Below are 25,929 nucleotides of genomic sequence, written 5' to 3'. Positions count from 1 at the left end.
CACGTAAAAGAACTCCTGCAGGACTAAATTCCGGCACCTCGGCGTCTCCGAAGACCATGAAAGTAGTAAGTGGGACGTAAAGCAAATAACATTATTATTATTATTATTATTTAATAAAAGAACGGCTTCTCACGAAGCAAGATGGAAACTCATAAATTTCAGGGAATTTCTTCTTCAGGATATACGTAAGGTTTGTGATGGTGTTAGAATCCTCTTTCAGTTCTTTCCCGTGGTAAAATTTGAACTCTTTTTCCATCTGCACTACCGTGGTGTACTGTCTCTCTGTAGGCTGCATCAAACTATCGCTAGACGTCTTTGAAATCTAATTTCCACCCCTTGTAGGTTGACCTGTTTTCTCTCCATAATCGCTTTCTATATCGAGGTTCTTCTTCTTTACCCTAAAAGCTATATAGCCAGTGAAGTCTTCAAGCAGCTCATTATGATCCCTGGTGTCACGACTGTCCTTGAGCTGTTCCACTAACTCTTCAAGGGCTTTAACAAACCCTTGCCCATCCTGTGGTAAAGAATAGGATGTTCTCGGCTCAACGCTGGCCTTAAACTGGCACACAATATCCGAGTTTGATTGACTTCATCAGTAGCATATAACATTTGGATGTAATGTTTCATAATCTTCCGGAGAACAGCTGGAATTTCTTATCGCCTCGGAAGCATTGAGGCTGTGAAGCAATTAGTTCACACTTTGCGTCACAGCTGTCGGAAGAAGATGGTCATAAAATCTTCCGAACCCTCGAAGCTGAGAAAGATAGCTTTCAATAATGTCTCAATTACTTCTTACTGCCACAATTTATTTAGGTCAGTGGCTTTAGGGACTACATGAAAGTGTATGTTTCGTTCCTTCGCGTGCTGGTATGATTTGTACGGCCTTCAATGGCACAACAAACCATACTGAAAAGTGTACACTATTAATGCTTTTTACGTTTTATCATATAAAATAAACACACACGGTTTCTTATACACCACAGATATGTTACTATCGTGCAATATTAGCTCCTAGCCTTCTGCGTGCACAGCGATTTTTATTCAAAGCACCTCTACCTCATTAAGAGCTGCTTCAACGCGAGGGTTCTGCATGATGCCACAGCTCTGCTTTGCTACTGCGCATCTCTCCCGTGATCCTTACCTTGTATTCTACATACCTTGTACTGTAGCTGACGTCATTGTTAGTAACATTCACGGATTATTGAGTGGCTGGTGTGCTTCTTGCTGTGATCTGAAGTCTTTCATTTTGGTGTGTGAGTGAACATTTCTTCAACTTGTTAGCTGTCCTTTCAGTGAAGAATGACTCATACGCCCACGGATTGATTGGTCACCATCTAAACGTAGTAGAGCTGTAACTTTACGTGAGGAAGGGTATACGTTTGAAGAGATTGCACCAAGACTGGGTGGTGGTGCTACTAAAGTCAGGTGTAAGGAAGGTGTGGGAGCGTTATACTGTAAGTAGAGCCCGGATTTCCATGCAAATGCATGTTCCTAAATAAGCTGGTTACACTTATGAAACTTTGCAAATATCCGTTTCATGACTAATCAATTCCTAAGAACCGTACTTTTTCCGTGCATGTTTGCATGTTTGGCCTTTTTGGGAAAAAGTGCACGCATAATGCATATTTTGAAAATTTTGGATTTAACAGCAAATAATTGGACATTTATACTGGATTATATGACATTACTTCTGACTTCGACACATGTATTATGTTAACTTGTATGATAAGTGCCTTTTTTGAACATGGGTTTGCAGATTTTTGTTATCGTATGTCCACGTTATTGAGAGAGAAAGAAAATGCATTCCTAGTATACAATCAAAGTTAGAAGCACAGAAGTCCTATTATCCAGTTAGCCAAGCATTTCCTTGTCTGTTGTTTGAGTAAACATTAACATAAGCGGGAAGACCCCGCATCGACCGCTCTAATCCTTGGAAATGTGGTGTCCCAGTAAAAACTGAACCTTGAATTTTGAATTACTAAATGCTATTTTTTTTTTCCGTCTATATTAGACGAAGAAATCTTGTATCACACTACTGTGACGCCGCGTTACTGAGATAGCAGCTTACAAACCTCGGTTTTACACTGAAACCTGTTTTGTTTTCCTGGAATTTCTTATCCCGAACTCTCATTGTTCACAGGCCTGAGGCCAAAATAATTGAGAAAAGAAGGGAGTTGGAAAGCAGCATGCTTACACTTCAAACTGTAATTTAATATTGGACTGTGCTGTGAAGTGTTCGCGTCATGCCACCTGTTAAAAGTCTATGAAGAGACCTCATGTCTAGATGGATTGAGGAAATTAATTTCTAAGTTAATTTTTGGAAGGAGATAACTTGAGATATACTTCGTCCTTAATGTCTTCGTTTAAGTATGAACTTGTCACTTCTTGTGACGTAGAAAGATCATTTACTGTGTCCAAGAATGTTCTGCCAGATAAACGAATGAACTTAAATGAAGAAAATGTGGAGAAATTAGTTTTTTTACAATGTTTCAAAAGAAAGTGAAAATATAGCAATGTTGAACGAAATTTTGATAGTGCATATTTTCCAGTTTATTGTGCATGTCACGTCATTTTGAAAGAATTTGGCTTAGACAACAAAATAAGGGCAATGCCTTATTAAACATCTATATCTTCATCACCTGCAAAACTGGTAGCATGTACATCTGTACAATTATAGTGAGCTTGACTTGATATCTATGCTGACATCAATCTGTTCACTAACCTGATCATAGTAACTTACCTACTGACCTAGTTTCTTATTTATTGTTAAACCAACTCTTGCATATCCTTGACTTGAAATGTATGTTAATAATTATGTACTTGCTTAAAAAGAAATCCATGTAGTCCTACCTACGCACTTCACTGGTAGCTACTACAACTTTAGTCTATTTCACTTCTCATGTTCTCTAGCCGACTAGGATTCATTAATACTACACACTCAAGACTCGCAGAATATCACAACGTTCATCTTGCTAATATATATATTGCATCCCAATTCGGAGTTGTGAATGGGAGATTATTTTACCTTCAGCACATTTTACTAGGAAGTAAGCCATCATAAGCACAAAAAGGAAATAGATGCACACTCAGGAGTTATGAATATAATTTCTCATTACTTTCAGCTGTGCAGTAAATCAACAATACCAAGTCATGTTGCTTAATATTACAAGGCTATCAGTCCAGGACTGTAACTTCTGAAAGGGAAATAGATGCACACTCAGGAGTTATGAATATAATTTCTCATTACTTTCAGCTGTGCAGTAAATCAACAATACCAAGTCATGTTGCTTAATATTACAAGGCTATCAGTCCAGGACTGTAACTTCTGAAAGGCTTATTTCGATGCATCATTTGTTCATTTTGTCTCTCAATAGATATCCATCCGATACTCTTGCCCTTACATCTCAGTTATCAGCTTCTTTGGGTCATACAAGCCTCCCTATCACAGCAAGGTCACATCGTTCACAAAGGTAGCAGGTGCCAATATAACTTTATAAATCTATAAACTATAAAAACTCCCACCTTATCATGAATTAGCATAGGACAAGGCACAATAGAATAGAAGTAGCCTATACATTTAAAAACTCAGTTAAGTACCTACTTACCATCCTGATGTAAGGATTGTCCCCCAGACATGTTTGGCAAAGAATTGGAAATTCCTGAAACAAGTATAAACTTAAGTAGCCTAACTTACATATTACAACACAAATACTCATAAAATAAAACATACAACTTTTAAACACACACAGAGCGAGAGAGAGAGAGAGAGAGGTGTGTGTGTGTGTAGTGGGAATATCTGATTTGTAAAAAAAAGTTTTTATTAGGTACGATAAGCTACCTACCACAATGAAATTGAAATAATAAATTAGTTCCACCTATTCAATACAAATAAATACGAAATGTAGTGTTACATTCCTATTTAATTATAAGTGGAAGCAATAGCGGTTTCGACCCCAATCCGGGTCATCATCAGCCGAATAAAACTCAAAAAACAATGCATAGGCAAGAAAGAAATTAAAGATCAAGTCCCCACAAAAACAGTTGAAGAGGCAAAATAAAACAACGGGGATAGGCACTATAAAATTCAGAAGAAGTAGAAGTTAAGTCACTTAAAAGAAGCAAGGCGCAATCTTCTGAACAGCAGCATAGCACACGCAAAGTTTGGCACTGTCTCATGTTTACGAGAAGCAGAGAACAGGTAAATGAGCCAGCTTGCATACACTATCAGGTGCGAAGTCACAACACAATCCAACAAATGTGAAGATGCAAAATCGTGCAGAAGCCGAAGACGAGTAGCTCAATTGAAGTAAATTGCCAGTTCCCGAAGATTAGCGCGACATATTCAACGTCGGGCACTGTGCTTTCAAACGCTGAAATATATGCTAGGAGATGAAGAAAATCAGATTTTAATGTACGTAACAAATGTAACAACTTGAGGTCTTAAAGCAAATGAGGCAGGATGCAAAACATGACATTTGTATAAGAGAAATTTTGCCATGCTTTTATTTCCAGGGCACTGATGACACACTGACATATTACAATCACAGAAGATTTTCTTTTGTCAATGTGTTACATAACAACACGGATAACTACTTACAGAAAGTGTTTAAAGTTTAAAGTCCTAGTAAGAACAAAAAAGAACATAACACACAGAGGTCAGCTAGAAAGTCATAGCACTTGTGCACAGGCTTGGTTTTGGTTTCAGGAATCGACTCGTCAGGCAGTTTTCCGAGAGGTGTCAATCCATTGCAAGAAATCAGCTTCATTTTCCGTATCAAATACTATTTACAAAGAATAACAATAAAAAATCTTCCACCCTTTTGATACTTATAATTGCATTTTGGCAAATCAATTGATCATACACAGTACACGTTTCATTCTTTTTTAGAACATCTTCAGCTGTTTACATTGCTTAGGTGATTCACTAAGTTCATCTTTTTTAAGAACATTCTAATCACTAACCAGGTACCTTATTTCTTCTTAAATACTACGTAAATTTACAATAAATTAAATAAAATGAATTAAAAACAATGATGGATGGTTGAATGGGGTAGTGAAATGAGAGGAAGATGGATCTACTTATAGTTAGCCTATTTTAAAAAATTATGTCTATTCATTTGAACAGATGTTGTAAAAATGTTTCCAGCACTTTTATCATTAAAATATTCCACTTGTCTTCTAATAAAAAGTTTTTGAAAAGAGATATGACTTTCAATTTGTCACTGTTCTAAATGTTGCAGCCACCTTGGATGGAGTAAATGAAGTAAATGAAGTGAATACATAGCAATAGTTATAAAAATTGAAAATCCACAGCCTGATTCCATTCATTTGACGGAGTATTTAAGAAGAGTGGAATGAATGATACCCCTATCTCGCAGCGAGGATATGAATTTTGCCGGCTGGCAAAGCCTGTCGCACTTCTCTGTATATGACAGGAAAAACTGCAGTACCCAGAGAAAAACCTGTCCTGCCTCCGCTTTGTCCAGCACAAATCTCACGTGGAGTGACCGGGATTTGAACCACAGGAGGCTCTTCAAATAGTTATAATTCTTCGAAATTCTTAATCTAAAAATAAACTACAATGCAAAATAGTTCATAAACTAATTAAGGTTACATTGCATATTCCTAGGCAAGGATGGACTCTGTGGAATAACCATGACTGAGCGAGTTGGCCGTGCGGTTAGGTGTGCGCAGTTATGAGCTTGCATTCCGGAGATAGTGGGTTCGAACCCCACTGTCGGCAGCCCTGAAGATGGTTTCTTGTGGTTTCCCATTTTTACACCAGGCAAATGCTGGGGCTGTACCTCAAGCCACAACTACTTTCTTCCAACTCCTAGCCTTTCCTACCTCATTGTCGCCACAAGACCTATCTGTATTGGTGAAAATAGTAAAGATTGTAAAAAAAAAAAAAAAAAAAAAAAAAAAATACATAAACACTACAGTTTTTTTCACTGTTCAATATTCAATCAGTTTTACATTATACACAAAACGTGTTATTTGAATGAAGCCTTTATATCTGATCTAGTCTCCATTATCAGGATTGTTGTAATTTATGACCACATGAATCTTAACACTGTTGAATGATAATCTTCACCTGTTGTCGCGGAGTATCGTCTTGTAGCATGAAAAACTTCTTTTGAAATCACATGATTTAAAACACTTGACGAAAATTCCTGAAATCTGCAGATGAAAGGTTTCCACAAACAATGTCAATTATTCTATGCAGGTGCAAAAGCCTGCTATTCTTTTCCAGTATATTTTTTCATTTTCTACACACCCTAGTTGCTACTGTTCTTTTGCATGCTTTTACTCCTATTCAATGCAATTTACAGCATCCAATGCATCACATAGTTCTGCACATGAAACTTTCAGTTGCGTGATTGCACCAGGTAAATAATTAAAACTGTACTTTATGTAAGCCACGTCTGCTTTTAACGTAGAGCTTGAAAATAAATCTCCAGTCGTTTTTAAGAGGGACGATTCTGCCGGATCAAAAGATTTTACAATCTTCTCCACGACATGTAAGTTGTTACAACAGTACACTGAGGCATCAGGCCAAGTCCCCCAATGTGTTATAACTGGCTGGGGAAGTCGGGTCGATGAAAGGGGCTTCTCCTTGAAATTTCTGAACACAAAGTGGAGCGTTGACAAACACTTTCTTACAGTTGGATATGAATTTATCTACTTCAGGGTAGCTATTTCTAACTTCTTCAGCTACCCTATGCAAGGCATGTGCAAGACATGTCACATGTATCATTTTTTGGGTATAGCATTTTATGTCCCTTTGCTGCCTTCACCATATATATAGCAGCATCAGTTACAAATAGAAAAATGTGCTCTCTCTTCGGCCCATTTTTCCACTACAGATTTACTGAAGCGTTGAAGAGAACTGCAGTGGTGGTATGATTTGTCTTCTCTAGCACCTCACATGTCCGGATGAATGTATCTCCTTCCTGAGAGTAGATTCGTTGGGAAGAGGAAGCTTGGTATATTTTTCAAGAAACTGTCAAGCTTCGGTTGTTAAGATTCTTGAACAGAATATTAGAAGAAACCATCATCTTGCAGAGATCTTGCAAAAATTGTGAAAACTTTGGACTTTATGCCAGGGTTTTGAATAGCAGACATTGCCTATTTTCTAGTGCAGAATGTCTAGTTACACAATTCCTATATTTTGCAGTATTACAGTATTGTAGATCAGTGAAGTGTTTTTCAGCAGTAACTTTTACCTCCTACAATTTACAGAATAATATCACTCCATCTGTACTGGACATGTTTTCACCAAAGTTGCAAACAAAACTTTGCAACTTCTCACTAAGATTTTTGTTTTAGGCATACTGAAAGCAACCGAAAGAATGAAGTTCCCTCAATAACCAAGGTCATTCAATGTGCTGAAGGAGGAAGAGAGAAAGGTGAACGTGGGAGATAACGGCAGAATTTCCTCTGCATCCATGTAAACAATCGACCGGTTTCCAGGAATTGACCCAACCAGCAAACAATAGCTCTTAACTGCTAGAAACATTCCATACACCAAATTCCAATGCTTCTTCAGTAGTAGAAGTATATTCCAGTCTATCCTAAAAAACTATTTTCTAGAACTTAAAACAAAATTCAAATGAAAATTACCAAAATATGTCATTATAATGAGATTTTGTTCAAAATATGCCACAAAACTTAATAAAAGCCTAAATATGCACTTACTGTAGGCCTACATGCCCAATAAAATCTGTTTAAATGATGACAGGGTCATCCTTAAGTAGATGCACCACAATCGTTTGTAACAACTTTTTATGGGTGATGGTAGGGGTGGGGGAGATTCTTCGTTTGCCATTTAAGTCTGGATCATTGCAAGTAGAATATACCACTCCCTCAGCTATTGTGCTCTTCCATTTAGTTTATTCTGTGAAACTGATCTTTTTATGACAAATCTGAATGATGAGTAAACTATTCTGGAAAGTGATTCTAGTTATTATGAAGTGATGCAAGTGTAATGGACTAGTATAACTTGGAAACAATTCTCTAAACCCATGAGTAAATAGTGGAAATATCGAGCTCGATTAGCAGGTATTATTATTATGATGATGACTTTTGAGGTGTGGCTATGAAGTTTTTTTTACGTCTATTAGCATTATTTACGTAGTTATGTACGGACTATATTTGGTATAAATCGTAGTTGTGTCATTTATTATTTGTGTGTTGTATGATCTGTCTTGTGTAACAAAACATGTGATGTTATGTCATGATACGTCTGTTGTATGTATATTAATAAGATTTTATTTAATGTAAGAATACACAATTAATAGTATATAATTTATTATTACCTGTAAATATGATGTATAAATCTGATGTAATATTGTGCAACACAGGGTAATAGTCTAGAACAACCCATCCCTGTCACTCGAGCTTTATAGAATATTCTATCCATTTGTAAACAGATTATTGGAGACTCAAGAAGATACGAGAAAGCATGTTGTGTCGTACTTTTCTACAAGCATGGCCAAGCTAGGTATATAAAGGGACAGTATTGGGTTGTGGAGTTGAGATGCTTGCTTGTTGTTTAAAAGGGCCTAACATCTAAGATCATCGGCCCTGGTTGTGGAGTTAGCGAGAGTTGTTAGTGAAAGTCATTAGTCGAGTATGTGAACTCATGTTGTGATTTTGTTGTGTTGGTAGTTGGTTGACATGCTAATGTGGCAGTCGTCTTCTTCTTCTTCATAATCATCATCATCTTCTTCTTCTTCTACTCAGTTCAAGGTGGAGGTTTATTAATGTATGTGTATATAAATTGTAAATAAAACAGTGTACACAATTGACAGCATCTCTTGTGTGCATCTTTGTGATTAGGATAAGTGGCAACCGTGACAGGATTGAAGAACAATTTTCAGTAGTGAATAAGAGTGTAAATGGAAATCAGAACAAACTGGAAGTGATACTGGAAAATATGTCTGTAAAACAACTTCAAGACTAATTCGCAAACTGAAATCTTCCGACGAACGGCAGTAAGAGAACATTGAAGGCATGGCTAGAAGAAGACCTCATTAAAAACTGGGAAGATCCCGAAAGGTTTTTTTATTGAGGTGGACGAACAACTAGACTTGTCATCAGAAGATGAGGTAAATATCACCACAATGTGATCCAACCTCATGAGCATGATACAGACACTCAATTCCACCTTAAAAGAACAGATTTCACAAGTTAATTCCGCCTTAAAGGAAAATATTTCCGACAACATTTCGAAAGTAAATGACAAAATTTGTGACAAAATTTCAGACGAAATCTCTCAAGCTAATACACAGTCTTAACTGGACAAATATCTCAAGAGTACACGCAGGTTAACAAAGTAGAACAGTGCTTAGAATCAAAAATTTCCACCGTAAATGATAAAGTTTCGCAGATCAATTCCCAAATCAGCGACGTCACCAATCAATTAACGCAGCAGTTTACCGACATCAGGTCAAAACTGAGGCAGGTTGAGCAGATCGATAATAGGGTAAACCAGCTGGAAGGGGACATCACGAATCTCAAGGAGGAGGTGTAAATCCAGGTTTCCGGCATCAAACAACTGGTTGAGGGGAGAATTTCTAACGTCGAGGGAAATCTTCAAAGTTGTATATCTGCCGTTGAGGGAAATTTTGGGAGCTGTATTTCTGCCATTGAAGGAACGTTAGAAAACCAGATTTCGACCATCAAGGGAGATGTTCATAATATGAGAGAGACCATCCTTCACACGTAAGAAGATAGATTAAATCAAACACCATGCCTTCAACCCCCTCAAACCTTACCGGCAATTCAGGACATCTATACCCGAAGGTGATTAAAGAGAACCTTCCGGAATTCCACGGGAGACTGGAAGAGAACCTGACTGGCTTCATCAAGGGATCAGTCAGTCTACTAGGAAGGACTTATCTAACCGGAAGACATCTTCGTTCAACTCATCACACCGCAGGTAAGAGGCAAGCCGTTACTTGGTGGAATAACTTGAAGGGCTTAAACTGGACCGACTTCAAGAGGGAATTCCTTGCTAGGTTTAATTCCAAAGGGGTAAAGAGCTCTGTAAAAAGGAAGCTACTGACTGATGCACAACCCACCTGTATGAGAGCTAGCACGTTCGTCCTCCAGAAGTACCAGCTCTTCAAGCGGCTGGATGCTGAAGGAAACAAGAACGAGATCTTACCAGACATCGTACAGCTACTCCATGATAAGATTAGACCCCTAGTATAGGTATCACAACCGAGATCCTTTGATGATCTGCGTAGAATCACTGCCCAGTTGGAAGAAGAACACAAGAGTACAGCTACAGAAGAGATAAGCTTGGTTAGGAAATGATACCAGTGTGGAAGAATGGGACACCTGAAGAACAAATGCCCAACTCTGGTGACGCAAAACTAGGTCCGGCCCATTCTGGATTGAGGAGGGAATGGGACCGAGTACAGGAATATGCCTCAAGACCTGATAGACAAGCAGACCTGGACAAGTAGGAAAGGGATTGGGTGAGATTGTGAGCAGAAAAGGCCAACCTCGCCCACCTATCATCTTGAGTATAGGCAACGAGAATTTTTCAGCCATACTCGACAGCCAAGCAAACCACTCATTTGTAAATGGGACTGTTGCCAGATTACTACCCCTCATAAGTCTCACCATCTCGGAAGGGTAGTGGGAGCGGCGGACGGGGTAACCTATTCCATCCAAGGACAGACTAACCTAACCACTAAATGCATGGACTTGCCTATTGTAGTTAACGTTGCAGTGATTCAGAACCTAATACCTGACATCATACTAGGTCATGACTTTTTGGTAGAATACAAGGTGATCCCAGACTATGCAGCTCATGAACTCTTTTTTAGGAAAAGACAGACGTCTTAATAATGTTATTTGCTTTACGTCCCACTAACTAATCTTTTACAGTTTTTGGAGACGCCGAGGTGCCGGAATTTAGTCTCACAGGAGTTCTTTCACATGCCAGTAAATCTACCGACACGAGCCTGACGTATTTGAGCACCTTCAAATACCACCGGACTGAGCCAGGATCGAACCTGCAAAGTTGGGGTCAGAGGGACAGCGCCGCAACCGTCTGAGCCACTCAGCCCGGCGACAGACGTCTGAGGGTCACCTGGCACGACGGAAATCAACGTAGACCTGGAAGATATCCAGTTAATGCATCTCCAACCAAGTGAAGAAGAGGAGCTGAGACGCGGCTTAAAGAAATTTCCAGAAGTCATCACCGATAAAACAGGATGGACTACTACTGTAACACAGACAGTTGAATTCAGCACCTCCTCACTCATCAAGCAATCCCCATATTCAATCAACTTGGATAAGAGCAAATGCGTCATTTAGAAGATTCAAGAAATGGAAGGGCAAGGTCTCATCGAACCCTCTACATCCTGTTGGGCTTCTCCTATTGTCCTACCGAAGAATAATAATGGGGAGTATCGACTGTGTGTGGACTACAGGTCATTATCCTCATGGTTACTCCGCACTGAAAGATGTTATTCACACCAATTATAATAAGAAGTTATTTCTTGCCCACCTATTCAACACTATCCACCTTTTGGTGTTTACAATTTCGTACAAATAATTTCTCTAAGGGACATGTTTCGCTCACTTAATGAGCATGTTCAGCCTTAATTAATCTTAGAATGATGTGAATATGTGAATATATTAAAAAGTCAATAGCCAATATTAAAATTACAATAGTCTTAAAACCAACTTACATTACATCTAAAAAAAAAACATTAAAGCACTTCTTAAAAATGTGATAACATGAATAATTAAATTTATCACATTGTAAATTCAAAATCTTGTGTCTGAAACTAATATTGAATCTTTGTCTTAAGAACAGTAGTAAATGTTTTTCTATAAAACAGCACCAAGGTGAACACCAATCTTACAGAAAAATGAAATTGAAATGCAACTTGTGTGACGTGGTGTATCCAGAACGTGTGTATTAAAATAGAGTGCCCACAGGATGAATTGTGAAAACACAATAATCCATAGTGCTTTAAAACATAACAGACAGGACGCAGAATATGTACAGGAGTCAAATGTGGGATCCAGTTGGAAATATTGATCAACTTGTTTACAAATGTAGGTAGTAAGTTGTATCACGCAAATTTGGGAGGTATAGAATGTCGTGCTTGACCTCCGACCAATTTATACAGATAGTGGGATCTGTAAAGGAAAAAGGGGAATATAATATTATAAATGTGTGTGAATTTCCTAACTGACCAACATTTAAATGGAAACTTACTTATTATTATTAAGATGTTAGGTACGTCCTACTGGCCCAGAGTTGTTAACTTGTCTGCCAGTGCGGCTCCTAGTATTGTATTTGTGTAATAGAGGTGGTGGGGAACCTGGAGTGAGATAAGGGATGGGCGGATCTTTCTGCGTCATTGCCGGTACAGGAGGGGCTCTTTTACGAGTGACGGGAGCTTGCTTAACATTTGGAGGAGGGGCAGAAATGGTGGGGAACCTGGCAGGGGAGAGGTAGTCACATTCGAGCCCGTCTGGGAAACTGCAATTCATGTGGTCAAAATCAATTGAAAATGAACACAATGTTAACTGTAGGCACGTGGAATATCAGAACGCTACTTGACCTGAAGGACAATAATAGACCCGAAAGAAGGACAGCTCTTATTACCCATGAGCTAGCAAGGATAAACACCGACATCGCTGCTCTGAGCGAAACAAGACTATCAGGTGAAGGACAAATCAGTGAAGCAAGTAGCGGATACACCATCTTTACGAAAGGAAGGGAGGAAGGAGAAAATCGTATTCATGGTGTTGGTTTTGCAGTCAAGACAAAGTTAGTTTATGAACATCAACTCACACCAATTCCAGTAAATGAAACGCTTATGATCCTGCGTGTGCCTCTTTCTAAGGATAGTGCCATTATATTTATTTCCGCCTACGCTCCTACTCTAAAAGATGAGGAAGATACAAGAAATCAGTTCTACCAACATCTGAACACAGTTCTCACCAAGATACCTTCAACAGATAAGATCTTATTGCTTGGCAACTTCAAAGCTAGAGTGGGTAATGATAACTGGCTATGGGAAGATATCATGGGAAATCAAGTTGTTGGGAATCGTAATTCAAATGGTCTATTACTACTTGGCCTGTGTGCTGAATATGAACCGTTTATCACAAATAAACAATTTTGGCCTCCCAACCGCTTCAAAACTAAATGGATACACCCTCGATCCAAGCACCGACACCTCAGTCACATGTCATTACCAGGCAACCGACAGGAGAGATATTCTGATAACAAAGACTGCTAGAAACACTAATCACTGTTGGACAGACCATAAACTTCTTCTTAGTCGACTCAGGATTAGGCCTACTATCCATGAGAAATCACGTGTCCATCTCATGCATCCTTCCAGAAGAAAATTCAACACTGTTAAACTTCAGAATGAGGCTGTTGCCTCTGAATACCAGAATTCAATTCTAAACCACTTGTCACACAACCCAGTCAACAATAATGACGTAAATTGTGAATGGATCAAACTACAAAAAAATCATCAAGCAATCAGCAGAATGTGCTATTGGCTTTGAGAAGAGGAAAAGACAATTCTGGTTTCATGATAATAATGAAGCCATAATCAACATTATCAATGCCAAGCGGGATGCCTTTTTACACTCCGTACAAGATCCATCTTCTCAGTTTAAGAGATCACGTTTTCAAGAGCTGAAGCAGACCAAAATTAGGGAAATAAAGAACAACTGGTGGCAACAAAAAGCCAAAGAACTACAAAACTTGTCAGATGCTAGGGACCTGCAAAATTTCTATGCTGGACTAAAACAGATTTATGGACCTATCCACTCTTCATCGGGAAATTTGAAAGCTGCCGACAACACCACCATTCTTACAGAAATTCAAGACATTCTGAGACGCTGGAAAGAGCACTTCAATTTACTTTTAAACTGCAGTTCCACTGCTGCTGAAAATTTTCTTCAGCATGTCCCACAACATCCTATGCAACCTTGGATGCCAATGCCACCAACCTTTCATGAATATAACAAAGCTCTTCTCAGCCTCAAACCTAGAAAGGCTCCTGAACCGGACAATACTGTATAATCCCGAATACCATCCACCACCGAATAAGACCCGTACCCTAAATTTGAGACGGCAAAATATGGAAAAAAATAAAAAATAAAATAACATACATAACTATTTAATTTTCTTCAAATATGCCACAAATATAAATTCAAACAGCTTACAATTAATAAAATCATCACAAAAATCCTAAATAAAATCGGTCCAATACTCAGATCATTTACAATTCACCATCGTCATCTGAAGTTTCATAGGAACTTTCGTCGCTGGCATCTTTCCACAAATAGTCGTCCTCACTATCGTCCACTGAATTTGAAATTCCACATTTCTTAAAGCTTTTGAACACTACATCGTTGGGATGCGCGCCCATGCGGTCTTGATCCAGCTGCATATTAGTCCCACTTCAGGCCTCTTCACTCGTCTGGTTTGATTTAATGCATGATCACCATCAGACATGCATTCGGTGTGCAAGAGTTTCATTGCAGTTTTGAAAGGCCGGTTCACACACAAATCCAACGGCTGTAGAATAGAAGTGAGTCCTCCAGTAATTATCGCAAGATCGGTTTTTACTTTCCTCATCATATCTTTTACAGCATCAGTTGTATGTCCTCGGTAACTATCCAACACAAGCATGTTTTGTTTTTGTAACAAAGCACCTGGATAACGTTGCCAAACGCACTTCAACCAGTCCTCAACTAATCACTGTCCATCCAGCTGGACTCATGTGCTCTAACAATAACACCGGGTGGCAGGTTTCCTTTTGGAAGTGTTTTGCTTTTCAGAACCACATATGGAGGGAGTTTGGTTCCATGCGCTAATACGCACAACATTACCGTTAATCCACAGGGGTCTCTTCCCGCATCGCACTCACTTGTTTCTCTCCCTGTCCGCCTTCTGCGTGACGTCATGTGGTATGAGACAGCGGTCGCCCGTCCTGCTGACACGTATTACCACTACAGTCTAAAATGGTCATAACTTCTGAACTATTCATGCAAATAATGTCCTGACAAGGTTATTGTAATCCTTATAAAATACTGGAGGAGGTCAATTTATTTTTGATGAGGAACTCGAGGATAATATCGAAATATTTATTTAATTTAAAGGAGTTACATTTTTTACCGTGGACTGTAGCATAAAATCGCTTCTAGAGGGCAGCCGGTTGGAAATAGGTATGTGCCATCCCGGACTTTTTTGTAGAGGATTCTATGCTCTACATTTCGTACGCTTGCACTTGGGGTCTATCGTTGATGGTTCACGCAGCGTAAGCCAAGAAAGACCGGGCGAGTTGGCCGTGCGCGTAGAGGCGCGCGGCTGTGAGCTTGCATCCGGGAGATCGTGGGTTCGAGCCCCACTGTCGGCAGCCCTGAAAATGGTTTTCCGTGGTTTCCCATTTTCACACCAGGCAAATGCTGGGGCTGTACCTTAATTAAGGCCACGGCCGCTTCCTTCCAACTCCTAGGCCTTTCCCATCCCGTCGTCGCCATAAGACCTATCTGTGTCGGTGCAACGTAAAGCAAGTAGAAAAAAAAAGCCAAGAAAGCAAGTGACCGACCGACATTTTTATCTCTTTCTACGTAGTTACTGTATATCGGATCACGGATATATAGTAATTTTATAGTGGTTCACTACATGAACAGTGTTCGTGTTGTCAGTATCTGAAGTAGAACCACTGTACTGATTAAAATGCAGTCAACATATTATGGAAACGTGTGTGGCGCTATAAATTGTCGGCACGTAAAAGAACTCTCGTGGGACAAAATTACGGCACCTCGAGTCTCAGAAAACCGTAAATGTTAGTGAGACGTAACACAAATAACATTATTATTATTTCGCATATTATAAAGACAATAACGACAACAACCATCATAGCCAGTTTGTTACTGTGATGGCATAACAATACTTCCTTATCAGCAATGCTTGGTTATTGAAACACTTTGTAATAAACTCTTGAATATCTCCATTATTACAGCTCATACGGTAAAAAGGTGTCAGATATAAATGACTGAATGAAAATCATATTTTCTATAATTATTGTTATGTGCTAATAGCCGGGCTGAGTAGCAACTCAAATGGTAGATCGCTGGCCTTCTTAGCCCAACTTGGCAGGTTCGATCCTGTCTCAGTCCGGTGGTGAAGGTGCTCAAAAACATAGTTAGTGGGACGTAAAATCCAATAACATTAACATTATGTGCTAATAACTTATATTTCTGAATATATTTTGAAGCTCGTGAAATAATACAGTATCCGTGATCCGATATACAGTAAATACGAAGAAAGAGACAAAAATGTCGTGCGAGAAGAGACCTGTTACTGGATCTCGGTTATTTCAAAAGGGGGCCTCACACATCCCAGTCATGAGTGGTTAAAAATATAGCCCAGTTCGAAATTTCATTTGGTGTATTTCACGGTAAGACTGTATCCAGATGCAAAAAAGTGAAAACTCTTGCTTCTAATTTCCAGTATTCCATGACAAAATAATTTGTCTCTACGTTAGGACCAGGGTATTTATTAGGGTATGCCATTTTAATGCAAAGAGTAAGGAGCTAGCACTGAGAAAATATGCCAATAAGAAGGCTAAGCTTTGGGCTGGTTCATCAAGTAATTAAGTCTCCTGCCACGTACGTTTTAATCATTTAATATAATTCCATAAAGATGTCGATATGATGCATATTTTCCTATGCCATTTAATCTAAATATTTACTTCATCAGGAAATAAATTAATTATTTTGAGTTGCATGGCAATATTTTATTTCTTATCGTACTATATGTCATGTATTTGATAGTTGATGTTCTACCTGTTCAGCATGTGACGAAATTTAACGCATTTTCACGTTTTTAAATCTATTGGAAGTGCCGTTACTTATCGAATCGGACTAAACCAGACTATTATTTGATGAAAAATTGAGAAGATGTTTCACAGGCACGAGAATTCACAGGCTGGCTGTACTGCGACTGTGTACCTTACTCGCTATCGTTCATACCGCGTGACGTCAGAGCGCTCCAGCCAATGGAAGCTTCAACCGCCGGAGTAGCCTACCTTATATTCTAGTTACCTTGCCGTTAATCATTGCTTTTCATTACCACCTGTTCTGATGGTTACACTTTTAGAACCCTTCGTATCCACAGTATTTTCCAACGGCATTTCAAAATAGACAGGTGTCTGGTCAACATTCCCAATTTGCGACAGCAAATAAGAATTTTGCTTCCTCAAATGAATAATGTGACGCTGAAAGGACATTAATTTTTCTTCCCACGCCCCAGGGAGACGACGTGAAATAGACGTACGTCTCCGAATTCACAATCCCTTTCTCCGATAAAAATTCCGGATCCATCCACGGCTTGCAGTAAAACCCTGTGTTTTCAGTTCTTTCAAGATCTCTAGTGCTTTCAATTGACACATTTCACTAGAAACACCATATCCTAACTAACGTTTTTCTATCACAAATTTGTGGAGCCGTTCTTCAATTTCCGGAAAAACTGCACTCTGCCCGGAGAACGCTCTGCAATTGCCGTTACTTTTTAGAAGTTTTTCCTTCTTCTGGCAATCACGAATACACGATTCATCAATATTGTGCCAACGGCACGACTTCCGTATATTTCAGCTTCGCTTACAACTAAGTTTCTCATGCACAGTAAATGACCGCAGACACCGTTTTGAACCCATCGCTTACTACTGAGACAGCACTTTCACGGGACAGATAAGGAACTGTAGGATGCTAATTAGTTTATTAATAATATCACCTATTCAATACATTAAAATTTTAAACAATTAGGAATTTATAATTATTATCATAAGAATGTGAGACATGTTTCGCCTTTCATAGAAGGCATCATCAGTCAATGTACCTCCTCAAAATATAAAGCAGGTACCTGATTTAACCTTGAGCGTTGACTGATTAATTCTGGTTTAAAGGAAAGCCCTGTTAGTGACAGGGTTAGGTAGAGTTCAGATAGGAGCAACCAAAGGCTCAAGAAGGAAGTATTGCCACTTTTTAGAAGCCTTGACAGCGTTTTCCAGCTAACTCCCTCCTGGTTGCCAGCGTTTTGCCCAAGTGTGCTAAGTTGGGCTCATCAGTTGGTAAATAGCACACCTACCAAAATTTATAATGTCCAATAACAGACCATTTATACTGGTATTATAAATTCACTCATTTGGGACAAATATTTCAGGTTCCCTATGGGAATCATCAAATCATCAGATGCCGCCTCCGCCGGCGTGGACACGCATTTCACCGACCTCTTAAGGGGGGAAGGCTTAGGACTGCCAGCTGGCACATATTTCTTGGTGGTCGAAGGCTGGGTGATCTCTCCTTCGAGCTTGTACTCTTTGCGACTTTCCTCTCAGGAGCAACAGTCGCCTTGGGCGCAGCGATCATCACGGGTACCTATGTTGTGAAAGATGAACCCAGAAGAGACTATCACGCTGCAGTCTAGTGTACTGGCAGGTTTATTCGTGGAATTATACTTACAGCGCGCTTCCTGGTAGGAAAGACCATCCAGGGTCTTGATCTCCTGGATCTTCTTCTCACTCAGATGTCGGACAGTTCCGATCTCGAGGAGAATGAAGACCAGAGCAGTTACTGCGCCTGTACGGAGTTGTGCACTCCTCCGCGCCATGAGCTACTCTCCCACATGTACCACACACAGACTGATTCGAACAACGAGATACCGTATGTCCAAATCTCTGTCATTGATACCATCGCATAGGAGGTGGGATGTACGGCCTTGCATCGCAACGATAAGTTGTTACCTTGACTTTGTCTGGTAACACTGACAACTTGAAAGAGACAATGAAAGCACCAGTGGCAACGTCTTCACCGTTGACTTTGCACGTAATGCGCCGGATGTGTGTCACGCCACGGTTCTTCATGTCTTCCGTCAATTCTTCGTCAGCGTTCAAAATAAGGTTGCGGTGGAAGATGACGCCGCAAACCAGATTCAAGGATTTGTGCTCCTCCACTTTTCCAAAGTTAAAAACTTCATGGTTGATCCGTATTGAACTGAGAATCACACGAGTAATTTTAATGTAAAGAAATCCACCTTGCATGTATTGAAAAGGTGGATTTCTTTAGATTAAAATTACTCGTGTGCTCCTCCACTTTGACAGGGATTTCGCCAAAGTGGTTGCACTGTAGCAACTGATCGGCTTGATGTGTCTACAAAAAAGGATTGATTTTACCAGCTTAAAATCGTGCCCATCGGTTCCGGTAGCAACCAGAAACTTAGGGAAGCTGGATCCCATTCTTTCATACTGAGCATGTTCCCAGGGAGTTGATCCTCTCAAGGAAGCAAAAGTTAAAGGGTTTGGTGGGGGACCACCTTGGGCTGGGCGGTGACGTTTCGAAGCCATGCCCGAAATCATCCTCCCCGAATGCCACCTACTCAGATCAGGGGTCTCTGTAGCCCAACCAACCAGCCAAGGCAATACCCACCAGGTCATAAACGGTACTGCCTGGAATCCGATGCTGGACGATGCCTAATACGGGATGACCGAGTCAATGAGTACTAGGACTACATTTCTCCAGCCACCCGCAATAGCATGTACCCTGTAGCGTGTACAGAGCACTAAATATAGAGAAAAAATAAAAAACAATTAATAATAATATGTCCTTCTGACATTCAGTTGTGTGGGGACCTGTATTGTCAGGCGGATACTACTGCGAAGGTACATGACGCTCCCACGAGCCGCTTCCTGGGTGGTTACTGCACGGGCTTTCGGGCATAAACGCACACATAAAAGGCCCATCTCCAAGCAGCACGCACATCAAAAATTTTGAATAGGTCTACAACTAATCCTCAAAAAACAATAAAAATTATAGACGGTACAATAGCCACATGACCCTTTTAGTCGCCTTCTACGACAGGCAGGGATTACCTGTGAATGTATTCAGCCCCTCCCATCCAAAGGAGGTGCAACACATGATTTCAAACCGCAATCCATGTCCGCGCCTAGTTCGCCCCTCTTAGTCACCTCTTACATCAGGCAGGGGATACTGCGGGTATAACCTACATGTGCGTTCCCCACTTGCAGGGGGTGGTAGAAGAATGGAGGCAGCGTGAAAAGTAAATTATCCTGAATTATAAATATATTCGCACCTCTCTTGGAAAATATTGCAATCAAGATATTCCTGGATATCTGAACAATTGCTATAATTTGATGATCAAAAAACTGTAGGACAGTTACGATCATCAGATTAGGGAAGTTTTAGGCAAGACTACACATATGTGCAGATGATATGCAAGTAGCTACGTTAATTAGGAAGACATATACAGATGTAACGCGAATTATGTACTGTCCGCACACTTTATCTTGATGCATTTGTGTACGGGGTGAGGAGTAAGGAGGGAGCTGTCCCGGTATCGATAGTGCTGCCTGGTGCTGCCAACTGAATGAAAATGAAATCTGAATTGAATCGAGAAGATGATCGATCGATATGAAATTTCTAAACCGTTATCATCTTAAGCCAACAACTATGTCACATACACATTATATAACATTATAAAACATATCTCTCGATGCGAATCTTGTTCCTAGCATGAATTCTATACTTTGACGTGTAAACAACAACAGTACCAGTACGTAAAGTTTACGCCAGATGTCGCACAACGATGCTTAAGCGATTCATAGTTTGTGTTTCAGAGGTTGCCAGTATGAATCTCGAAGATCGCCGAGGTCGACCGATTCAGCACTAGGATGTAAATGCACCAAGATAAAGTGTGCGGATAGTACCTCATCTTCTGCAAACTGTTGGAAGAAACAAGTCTTCGAATAATTCCTTGCTCTGTTAACAGCTCACTGCTGTGCAAATCTACCAGGATGTGTAACACTGAAACTTGCACTGAAATTCACATGCCGGTACTGTCTTGTTATGACTTTAAACTTCTTTGTAAACATGAGTCAAAATTTAAATCAGGATAACACTACAAATGAATGGAGGCCATAAAATGTAAAATGAATGCGTTTATATGAGGTGAAATTATTATAAAAACTTTGCCCACTGTTGGCAAGAAATGTTTTATATGGTATCTGTATAGTCCTATACTTTGAAAAGAACTGCATTGTGAATAAATTCTATATCGTCCGTGAAATGCCGGTATGTTCCACCAGTAGACAGAGAAATACCAAATCATTTCATTAACCATGCACTAAATAATTACTTCACATGGATTAGTTGTAGCAGTCAGAAGAATGCAATTCAACATTAACAGTTTAGTCATGAATTTTATATGCAAACATGACGTATAATACGCGAACCTTTTCTTGAGCCCTGAGCACCATAGTGCTGAATGGGAACTAGGGCTCAAGAAAAGGTTCGCGTACTTGCGTAAATAAGTAGAAGCGTAATACAGTGTTTCCTATCCGAATAGTTTAAAATTAGTTTCGAACTCGAAAAGGACCCATACAATTTGCTCGATATTCATATGCTCATTCCGACGTCAACACATTCGTCAACTAACCTAGAAACGCACAAGTCCTGAAAAACGCTACTACTGTTATGTACAACACAAAAGGAATTAAAAGGAAAATTTGTCTCTATAATTAAACAAAATATATCATTGCCCTAAATAACTGCGCAATATTAAGTACTACACCCACGAAATAAACCATGTCAAAACATCTACAAACAGCGTAGAAGTACCAGATGAATATTTCTCCTTCAGGAGCCCAACGATAATACAACTGGCATAACTTACCGCATCTTCCCAATTTTGTCGGTTGTAAGTATTAGTAGTCTTTGACGTTGCCATTTGAAATTGAAAAAGCAACTTATTTTCAATACGAAATGCACATACTATTCACTGCTCACGGCATCCATGCTTTATTACTCCAGGTTGACCAATATGCGTCGGAGTAAAGAAACTTCTCAATTTCATAAGCTTCTTCACACCGCCGTCACAATAATTTCTTCTAAAGTGGGTGGGTTGGCCTCTATTAATTATCGTCCAGTCACTATGAAAATGAAAACCTACGACCTGTTTTCCAGTCTTTGATCGGGTCAGGGATGTATGTAAAATTGAACCATATATAGGCTACTAGCTGCTATATACGTGCTTCGCTACGGGATTTTCAGAAAGACTGTCTTTGAGGTTACCTAACTGAATTCAACCAAATACATTATAGCATAGTTCCAATTTTGCACTAGGAAGCTCAGGTATCAAAGAAAAAGGTTCGCGTACTTTAGAAAACAATACGCGACACTCAGCGAGATATCGAGGGACAGCTATCAGAGCTCTCTCTAGCGGATTGACCTGAGAACTAAGATTCGGTCATAAGAGCACGTGTATTTGTATGTGAAGTTTTTGGTGTTTTTGGTGTTATGCGTTTTCAGTGAGTTGACTTAATTAAATAGTACCGTGTGTCATTCCTTGATATCTCCTCCCAACATGAGGGGAAAGATATGTGCTGTGTTTGGCTGCAGTAACTATGAAGTAGAGAAGAATGTGCGGTCTATCTTCAGTTTCCCTCGTGACAAGAAAATGTAAGTAATATTCTGTTTGCATATATATTCTTCCAGTGACAAAGGGATCTTAATAGTACTTCATAATTTTCTGACCTGCTCGACCCATATTTTAACGGGCTTAAAATATAACACGAATATTTTATTGTATAGTGCAGCAGTTAACCTTCAATACCGATGTGTTGTCGTAGGTGTGATCTGTGGGTAGAGATGGGCGAAGTTGTTCTTTTTCTGGAACAGTTCCGACCGTTCCTGTTCCGGAAAAATACTATGTCCCGAATAACAGTTCCGAAATAACAGTCAAAGCTTTAGACAGTAGGGAATTAGAAAATGCTAATTCGGAAACTGTTTTTTCTTACTGCTGGTTTCATGCTTTGCTTTTAATCTCTAGAAAACGCTGAAACAAGTTTTTTCAGAAGAAATTGGGTATTAATGAAACCGGAAGAAGAAACACTTTAATTAAATTAAATTTTCAGGTTAAACCCGTTGTTAAATGCTTTATTTTTCAGGTATTTTATAAATGTTATGTAATCATAAATTAGTGTCGACTAACAGCAGAACCTATCAGTTATAGATTAACTAAGGATTTTATCTGGCAAAAGAAGGCAGGTGTTGGAAAATATGAGAGTTGTAGGCCTAGTTTAATAACACTTGGTACCAGTATATTGGCATTGTCATGTTTTGATATGCATATGTATAACAACAACAACAAGTATGTAAACATAATTTTTTAACATTTTCCAACTGTTCCTCTGTACAAAGCTATTGCACATGACAAAATAATGATCTAGATACCGGTACTCCAAACCTGTACCTTTGTACTGGTACCGGTATTAACCTATCAACACATCAAGTTTAATTAAACTCGCAAGTAGTATAAACAATCTTAGAACTTCTAATCTGTATATTATTATTATTACAATTTAATTATAACTTACAATTTAATTAAAATATGCCATAGGCTTGTAGGCCTACAGAGCAACTGTACACATAATTTTTGGACAGGCCTTTTAGAGACTGATATCAGTCAATTATAGTGAATGAATAGAAAATATCCTACATAACATTGTACAAGTGTGCATAGACAGATACATAATAAACTGATTTAATGAAGGAAAAACAATATTGTTAACATGGCCTCACAATGTGAGGAGATAAACAGATTAAACTAAATTAAATTTTAATTGGAAAAACTAGGGAGATGTTTACAAATATACAGTTCACAAGCATGCAAAGAATGTACATGAATTTAACAAGGTTACATTCTCTTACAGCTTGACATCATCATAATGTAACTTTTCCCAAAACTCTTTCTTAACCTTTTACTTAAAAATTAGCAAATTTGATAAATAATATTAAATACTGCAAATCGAACTACATTTTCTAAATATTGGTGTGTTCACAAAAATTCACATATAAACTATACAAAAAGCAAACATCGAAGCAAGAATAAAACTTTAAGAAACTACGACTAAACCACAGGTCAACGTTCCAACAATCGCTTATAAACAAACATCTCACTAAAAATAAAACCTCATTCAGTAAACACCACTTGAAATCCTGGATTTCATTAAATTTTAAACCTATTTTTTCTCTGGGAAAGCATTCTATCCTATTATGTAAGACACGCTTGCAAATTTACAGGTTGGTATGATAGAAGGTACGGTACGGTAGTTTGAGTTCAGGAAAGGTTATTCCTGTGAGACTCAACTTATAGGATTTCAGCAAAATATGATAGATATTTTAGATTCAGGTGGTCAAATAGGCTACATCGCTAATGACCTACCCAATATCATTGACGAGATATATCATAGATTAGTGCCATTAGTGTTGTAACACTGTTAATAGTCTCTATCACAATGTAAGAATAGATAGGCTCCACAACTAATTGTTTTAAGATTGAGTTTGGCTGATGATACCCATTGAACAAAGGGTGAAACATGTGCCTCAGAACTCTGTAGTACTATGCAAAAATCTAACCACATGAATTGTGGAATGTATTGAATAGGTGGTTCAATAAAAAATCCTGTAATATTCCTTATTATAAGCGGTATGTTCTGAGCTGTCAGTGGATAGATGGGGTAGAATGATAGTACTAGACAAATAAACTTGAGTGGAGCTTTGAAAGGTAGAAAAAACGAATACTATGAAGATAAAGTTGGAATTCAAGGAGACAAATTGAGGAAAAAGATATTCATTGATAGGAACTGGGGTTAGGGATTTAATAATTTATCAAGGAAACTTTTAGATACTGTACATTTCCAGGATTTTTGAAATCATTTAAGAAAACACTAGGGAAACACTACATAGGGAATCTGCCACATGGGCATCAGCCCTAAATGCAGATCAGTGATGACTGATCATTGATGAAGATAACAGTTCTGAGTTCTGCAATCTTACTAAGAGGTGTAAGTTTGCTCTTTATCTATATAGAGCTTTATTTAACTGATTTAAACTTAAGCCTTTTATAGTGTTCATGAATTTTTGGAATTTGACATCAAAGTAAATTAAATATCTTGAATTAAATTATTTGTTAGTACAGACAAATACTTAGTTGTCATAGTTGAAAAGGTACAGTGAATGATTACGGTATCATGATGTAATTTATATTTACTATTCACTAACCTCTTTACGTGGCCTTTATAGTTCTAATGATGGCATTTGACTCGCCTCATCGTGACAAACAGGGGAAAATCCTTGCTCTCCAAAGTAGTCCACAAAAGTACATAACGATCTTAAAACTACTCCATGACGACATGGCAGGTGCTGAGATCACAAGCAGAGGTACAGGAGAATCTTTTGAAGTGAAAATAGACATGAGAAATGGTTGCACGATAGCACCAACTCTCTTCTCCATACGAATATCAACAATCAGGAATACAAAACACGTACCACATGGGTGGCGAACTATTCAACCTTAACATGCTCAAAACTAGCACCAGGACATCAGTAACATCCATCATGGAGCTTCAGGATGAAGATGACAATGCTATATTTTCACAATCAGATGAAATCCTCCAAGCAATTTTGGATTCTTTCTCTAAGGCATATCACGAATTGATACAAACTGAATGCACAAAAGACCAAAATTTACACCCTCTGGCTCCTGGAACTCAAGTCCAACCACCTAATAGGCCATATAACAATCAACAGGCAGCCAGTTCAGAATGCTGAACGCTTCTATCTGGGAAGTGATCTCTCCACAAAAGCCAATGTTGATTTAGAAGTTCATCACGGTCGTACATGTGCTGGGACAGCTTTCAGGAAACTGCGTTAAAGAGTCTTCAGTAATTGTGACATCAGTTCCTCAACCAGGCTACTTGTATACAAATCCATTGCAGTACCCACCCTCTTATATGGGTGTGAGAGGTGGACAGCATACAGGCACCACATAAATGTACTTGAATATTT

The 25,929-nt window shown here is 38.9% G+C and overlaps 1 protein-coding gene across 2 annotated transcripts in view; it reads right to left on the bottom strand.

The window, feature by feature from the left end:
• The window catches only part of LOC136858311 (pre-mRNA-splicing factor RBM22), an 89,234-nt gene extending 67,218 nt beyond the window's left edge, over positions 1 to 22,016 (bottom strand). The window contains exons 1-2 of one of the 2 annotated variants that reach the window (XM_067137757.2): positions 21,755 to 22,016; positions 3,606 to 3,659 (exon numbers count right to left, since the gene is read on the bottom strand). In XM_067137757.2, coding sequence (XP_066993858.1) covers positions 3,606 to 3,659; positions 21,755 to 21,808 — 108 coding nt within the window. In that variant the 5' untranslated portion in view covers positions 21,809 to 22,016. The remainder of the gene's footprint in view (positions 1 to 3,605; positions 3,660 to 21,754) is intronic. The other variant, XM_067137758.2, reaches the window with a different exon arrangement.
• Positions 22,017 to 25,929: the final 3,913 nt, after the last annotated feature.

The sequence above is a fragment of the Anabrus simplex genome, chromosome 1 (assembly GCF_040414725.1).
Source record: "Anabrus simplex isolate iqAnaSimp1 chromosome 1, ASM4041472v1, whole genome shotgun sequence".
In the NCBI taxonomy this organism is placed as follows: Eukaryota; Metazoa; Arthropoda; class Insecta; order Orthoptera; family Tettigoniidae; genus Anabrus; species Anabrus simplex.
Note: the sequence above shows the minus strand (reverse complement) of the source record. Positions and strands in the feature narration are given on the sequence as shown.